This window comes from Oryzias melastigma, linkage group LG17, assembly GCF_002922805.2.
Source record: "Oryzias melastigma strain HK-1 linkage group LG17, ASM292280v2, whole genome shotgun sequence".
Classification (NCBI taxonomy): Eukaryota; Metazoa; Chordata; class Actinopteri; order Beloniformes; family Adrianichthyidae; genus Oryzias; species Oryzias melastigma.
In genome coordinates this window covers 12,180,776-12,187,363 of record NC_050528.1, presented here as the reverse complement: position 1 = coordinate 12,187,363, position 6,588 = coordinate 12,180,776, and the positions used below count along the sequence as shown (strand labels likewise).

At 38.0% G+C, this 6,588-nt stretch overlaps 1 protein-coding gene across 1 annotated transcript in view; it reads left to right on the top strand.

Moving 5' to 3' along the window:
• Window positions 1-5,416, top strand: part of fzr1a (fizzy/cell division cycle 20 related 1a) — an 8,363-nt gene extending 2,947 nt beyond the window's left edge. The window contains exons 5-14 of the mRNA XM_024273554.2: window positions 793-923; window positions 999-1,084; window positions 1,166-1,349; window positions 1,485-1,550; window positions 2,784-2,886; window positions 3,014-3,198; window positions 3,278-3,511; window positions 3,722-3,826; window positions 4,093-4,185; window positions 4,275-5,416. Of these exons, the coding sequence (XP_024129322.1) occupies window positions 793-923; window positions 999-1,084; window positions 1,166-1,349; window positions 1,485-1,550; window positions 2,784-2,886; window positions 3,014-3,198; window positions 3,278-3,511; window positions 3,722-3,826; window positions 4,093-4,185; window positions 4,275-4,316 (1,229 nt within the window). The 3' untranslated portion in view covers window positions 4,317-5,416. The remainder of the gene's footprint in view (window positions 1-792; window positions 924-998; window positions 1,085-1,165; window positions 1,350-1,484; window positions 1,551-2,783; window positions 2,887-3,013; window positions 3,199-3,277; window positions 3,512-3,721; window positions 3,827-4,092; window positions 4,186-4,274) is intronic.
• The last annotated feature ends 1,172 nt before the right edge of the window (window positions 5,417-6,588 follow it).

Genomic DNA, 6,588 nt, shown 5'->3' with positions numbered 1-6,588 from the left:
TTTTAAAAAATATTTATTTATTTATATAATATAGTCATTATGATTAGACGGGGGAAACAAGTTACCCCGTTATTCTCAAACTGATCCAGACTCTGTGATGTAGTGATATACAGTGGTCCCTCATGATATCGCGGTTCATTTTTCTCAGTTTCGCTGACATTTTTTATGGAATATTGCATCCTTTTTTTCACATTACAATTGTTCTGTGTCCTGATTGGCTGTTGGCCTTGTCAGTCAATCTCTTTCCTATCATGTCTCCTGTATAGAATGTGCTAAATTTTCATTATTTAATCGCAAGCAGATCTTTGTTTTAATTCAGTAAAACTTGTCTAATTTTTCTATAAAGGTTCAAACTTTAAGAGTTTCAACAAGAGAGAAAAGCGTAAAATTGTTCATGACTGTCTGATAAATGTGAAAAAGTGCTTTTAGAATGAAACCCCCAGGATAAGCAAGGGGACACTTACCTGTATATTTAAACATTTTTCTTCACCTTTTTTAATTTATTTAAAAAATGTTGAATTTTACATGAACCTTTAAGTCTATTTTATGAGTTTACGTCTCAGAAAGCAGATTTGAACCTGTTCTAACCTCCAAATCCATACTGATGTTTCACAAAAGTGGTTACAGATAAATTATTAAACCACAGAGACCAAATCCTAACAAGAACATGTGACATGTTATTAGGCTCTGCAATGAAAGCAAAGCGTTGTGATTTAAGAAAAATAAATGAAAGCTCCCATGACTGAATGAGACAAATGGTTTGATTTCCTGCTTTTCGTCCCTGTGCATCAGCGGACGGCTTGGCTTACTTGGCTCTGTTGAAGAACGAGCTGCTCGGAGCAGGGATCGAGAAAGTCCAAGACCCGCAGTCCGAGGACCGTCGTCTGCAGCCTTCGACTCCTGCAAAGAGGAGCCTTTTTAGTGTAAGAATACAGGAGCAGCACAGATATATCTTCAGGACACTGATTCACAAAGACTAACAATGAAGTATTTTTCAGTATTCTGTCAGCACTAAGAGGACTCTGCCAGAGGAAGACGGAAACACAGTTTCTCCATATTCTTTGTCACCTGTCAGTAGCAATAGGTAATAAATTATTGAACGTGAGTGATCAGTTTATTTTTTTTGCAGAAGTTCAGCAACGTTTTTTCCTCTTGTGTACTGCAGCCAGAAACTGTTGCGATCACCACGAAAACCAACGCGCAAGATTTCCAAAATTCCCTTCAAAGTTTTAGACGCTCCGGAGCTTCAAGATGACTTCTACCTCAACCTGGTGGACTGGTCCTCTCTGAATGTGCTCAGTGTTGGACTGGGCACCTGTGTGTACCTGTGGAGTGCCTGCACCAGCCAGGTGTGTGTTTTTAAGAAAACCTGACCTACTTCTCACCCAAATGGCCTCCTTTAATCATATCCGTCTAAAACCGCTTCACTACTTTTGGTGGAACAGCGAATAATTCTTTTCATGCTGTGATTTTTCTCTGTGCAGGTGACGCGTCTCTGCGACCTCTCTGTTGAAGGAGACTCTGTGACATCTGTGGGTTGGTCAGAGAGGGTAGGTTTTTCTGCACATTTAAAAAAAAAAAGCTTTTTTTGTTGGATTATAAGAAAATACTTAAACATGTAATTATACCTTCAGAACAAAATATTAACAAACATATATGAAAGTGGGTTTTATCCTCTATAATCTGATCTAAATGATCCAGATTTCACCATATTTAGGATTCTATCATGGCTGTGTAAGGAACATATCAAACTATTGTACCTGATTGTGTGCAGCATGTGAGGGCTGCGCTGTGGTTTTGGTGTTGCATCAATTTGTCAATCGGAAGTTTGACAATATTATGTATTCTCTCTTCAATGCCAGCATTCATATAGAGTTTTGTTCAGACTAAAAAAAGAGATGTCAAGTATCTAGATATTTACTTTCTTCCAACACCCTGTTAGAGTTCAGGAAAAGACTCTGAAATAGTTTTTTTAAAGGCGTTCCATGATGCGCTATGTATGTGTAGGTCTGCATACGGAGGAGAAGTGCTTTTCTGCACGTGGGTGTGCTCTGAAGCACATACATTTAAATTTAAATGTAAGCAAGGTCTTTTGTTTTAGCACGACTTTTTTAAAGTTATAAAAACAATGTTGTTATGCATTTCCGAGCGCTAGCAGCTCTGCGCTAACGTAGCTTACCAGCGACTATTGATGACATCATCGAGTGGGGAGACATCCGAATTTGAATAACACTATTTTCCATAACTCTTCATTTGGAGGGCTAAATGTAGGGATGGGGGAAGCTGAATTCGGATTTGGCCTTAGAGTACCGTTCCGATCATCATTTGATCTAATTTAAAAGCATTTCTAGTGGCCTTTAATTATGATTGTGCTGATTTCAGTGTTCCTCCTTCCCATTTTTTTTAAATGCATTTTTTTAAATGCATTTTTTTGCTTCTGATTCACAATAATTTGAATAAAGATACAACTAGAAATGCATTTTTAAGCTTACATTTTTAATACATGTCCTCCATCATGAGAAAAATACCAAAAATATGATGAAATACCAAAACCAAGTATTGTTGGGACTCCTTTTATTGTTTTAAAAATGATTTTTGAACACATTTTATAAAGATTATAGTCTGAGTGGATGCTGATATTATGTAGATCATGCTGGTTTCTCACTAATGATTGTGATTTGATCTACAAGTTTATGTGGAAAACAAAGATTGAAGCCCGCCACAAAGTTCTAATGTTCTTGTAAATATAAGATTAAAATTGATTTTTTTTTTTTTTTTTTTAGGGGAACCTGGTGGCAGTGGGAACTCATAAGGGCTACGTTCAGATCTGGGATGCAGCAGCAGGCAAGAAGCTCTCTGTTTTAGAGGGACACACCGCCAGAGTGGGTGAGTGGTTCAGAGACCTAAAGGATGTCACCCTTCATTCACGTTGGCGCTCGTGATTGTTCACCTCTGTAATTCATGTCGGGTGAATCATCTGCCCTTCGATCTGCCTTTCGCCTCCCGTTGCCAGGTGCCTTGGCGTGGAATGCAGACCAGCTGTCGTCTGGGAGTCGTGATCGCGTGATCCTGCAGCGGGACATCAGAGCCCCGCCTCTCCAGTCGGAACGCCGTCTCCAAGGACACAGGCAGGAAGTCTGTGGGCTCAAGTGGAGCACAGACCATCAGCTGCTGGCCTCAGGAGGGAACGATAACAAGGTAAAGAAAGTGTAAAAACCTTCTGTTTGTTCAGGTTTCATCACAGACTCCACTCTGAACGTCTCATTTGGTTCTGCAGTTACTCGTGTGGAACCACTCCAGCGTTGTGCCCGTCCAGCAGTACACAGAACATTTGGCTGCAGTGAAGGCTATCGCCTGGTCACCCCACCAGCATGGCCTGCTGGCGTCAGGAGGCGGTACAGCCGACCGCTGCATCCGCTTTTGGAACACCCTGACCGGCCAGCCCCTACAGTGCACCGACACCGGGTCCCAGGTCTGCAACCTGGCCTGGTCCAAACACACCAACGAACTGGTAAGTCATCTTAAATGGTGAAACCGAACGCTCACCTGTTTGACGACAGTGGACTTAGAGACAGAAAAGGGTGGAGTCAGAAATGTACTAAAGGAATTCATTCATAAAAGCGAAGCTTTGCTGTAGAGAATAAGAGGTGTGTTCATCTGCTGTTCTTTGAGACTGAATGTGCTCACTCCTGTACTTCTTCAAACCTGTTTTTCTTTGCAGGTCAGCACACACGGGTATTCTCAGAACCAGATACTGGTGTGGAAATATCCATCTTTAACTCAAGTGGCCAAACTCACAGGACATTCATACAGAGTTCTTTATCTGGTTGGTATAAACTGTTTTTTAGGGGTGTTTGAAAGTGCTAGCATTAGCGACGCAAAAACATAATAATAAAGAAACAAATTCAAGAAGATGTTCAAAACGTAAAAAATACACTTTTTTTTGGAGTGGGTCTTTCAAGCTCCTTAAGAGACATTTAAATTGAATTGTCTCAACACTAACTTTTTGAAATACAATTTTTTTTCCTGATTTTTTTTTTTTTAATGATAAAATTGTGTTGTGATGCCATTTTGTTTTTTGTGTGTCTACAGGCCATGTCACCTGATGGGGAGGCCATCGTAACAGGGGCTGGAGATGAAACACTTAGGTTCTGGAACGTCTTTAGTAAGATGAGATCCACAAAGGTATCGACTCAGTTCATGAATGTCCCACTTTCTTTGAATGCACCATTTTGTTCGGTTTTATCCTCCATTTGTTTTTTTTTTCCTTGCAGGAATCTGTCTCTGTGTTGAACCTATTCACCAGGATCCGGTAGTCGGTCCTTTAAGGGAATGCGGAGTGGGAGCCGATTTGTCTCTGTCTGCATTTGGGTGTCATCATGTTCCTCTTCAGAAACCGGGTTTTGACTGAAGACGAAAGGTGTTTAGCCTGATTCTGGAGGGCTGAACAGACACAGAAATCCACTGCCTATTGACGAACGGTGTCACTGCCCTCAAAGGACTGGAGATCTTTGGAGATCTGGAAATGTCAGACATTTTGGGATGGTTTTGTTTGCAAATTGACATTGTGCGTACCTGCCAAATATTGAGTTTGTCTTTGTAATTGTCTATTTATTTTTTATTTTTTCTCTTTTTTTTTAATCATATACTCCACAAGTGTTATGGTTTGTATAGGCAGGAGCATTAATGTTCATATCCAGAACTGCAGTTTTAAGTTTCTTCTCTGGACTTTTTATTCAAATTTGCAGAAAAAAATAGTATTTCTGTGTCTTTGTTTCCCGGTGGACATTAATAAGGTTCAATAATTACGAGCTCTCCAAGGTTGTGCTTTTAGAGGTGTCGATAGGAAACAAGGATTCCAGGAAAAGACAGATTTATCTACTTTTAATTCACAGATTATGTTCGGTAAGCAAAAAGTGTTTGACAAGAGGAGAAAAAAATGCTTTAGGAGGACGCTTTACGGCAAACAAGTTCTACAATATTGTATTAGCATATCTAGTTTCAATCTTGTTTGCTTCATTAAAAAAAAAGAAATCAGGCAAGAAAAGTAAAACTGCATTTTGTTGTATTAAAAAGCAAGCAGACAATTTTGGTGTTTTTTGTGTTAAATCAGCATAGAAAATTGGGTTTGGAGCATTTTCTACTTTAGCTGTTGAACAGATCTAACCTTTTTTTAAAAAATATATATATATCTGCTTTGTTTTCTCCCTAATTCATTTGATGTCACAGTTAAGTGAATGCTATTTATTTGTTTAGTGGAAGTGGAGACCGCATGTTTACTAAAATATGTCAGAGAGAAGACGTTTCTAAACCACTCGCGAACCAACGCTGCCAACTTCAATTACAGAGAACGTTTCAATGGAGAAGTATTTCTGTACTCGGATATGATGGACAATTAAAGGATCATATCTTGTAACATCTGTCAGACCTGATATATTTCCAACTCTTGAATAATGTTTGTTGTTGTTTCTGATGTGAAATTTAAAAAGCTACATCAGCAAATGTAGTTTTTTTTTCTCCCCCAAATCAGAATAATTTGGCTTTTTTTCTTTTGGTAATTTAAAAAAATGTAAGTGGGGAAAAAAAGGAAGACCGAACTACTTGCTTGCTTTTAAATATGAACTAAATTGATACAATTATTGCCAAATATTTTACTGAATCAATATTTTCTCACCCCTACTTTTTTCTATCCTGTGTCATCTTTTTTTCCTTCTTAAGCTTCAAATTTAATTTTGAAATACAAAACACTCAAGCTCTTTTTAAAATTTATGTTTGACAGAGCCCCGGGTAAAAAGAATTACCTTGTGTGGTAATATAACCTAAAATGTGATGTCCATGCATGTGAACACCAGGTCTTATGAGGTTGATTTGAAATTCCAGTTTTTTTTTTTTTAAGAAACCAGAACCAGTGCAGCAAGTCTTCATACTGTTTGATAAAAGCCTGTTTGAGCCTTAAAAACAATTATTTGTAGAATTGTCGCATGATAAAAGCTGGAATTTTTAAGTTAAACTCATATTGAATTAAATGAAATATCAAGAGATATTTTAATCAAAATATTTTTTACTAGCTGCTTTTAACAGTCAAATCTCGATTATTCACATGTTTTAAAAACATTTTTGAACATTACTCAAATATAGTTTAAAGAGTCTGTATTCAACCTTTAAAATGTTTCTTTTTAGTTAATGTTAATTTTATAAACTTTTATTTAACAGTGTATCTCCATTGATATTTAAAAGTAAGTTAGTCCTAGTCAACGGAAAAGGCCATATGCATCACACTGAGTCATACACGTTCATTTTGAATTATTTCAATTATGTTGCAATAATTTGTCCCCATTTGGAGACTTTCCAACAGATTTGTCCTTGAATTGGCCAAATTCAAAGTGAACACCAGAGGGAGCCATCACGACTCGACTTCTGCTGTCATCACAGCCATACAATCAGTTGTAATCAGATTACCTTAAACGTGAGGTTCACATCTAACAGTTAGAGGAACATTCTGAACTAGAAAAGTTGCATTACCTGCGATAATGCATGTGTGAATGCAATTTGCAGAATGTGGTTGCTGAAGATGCTAAATCTGTTAGC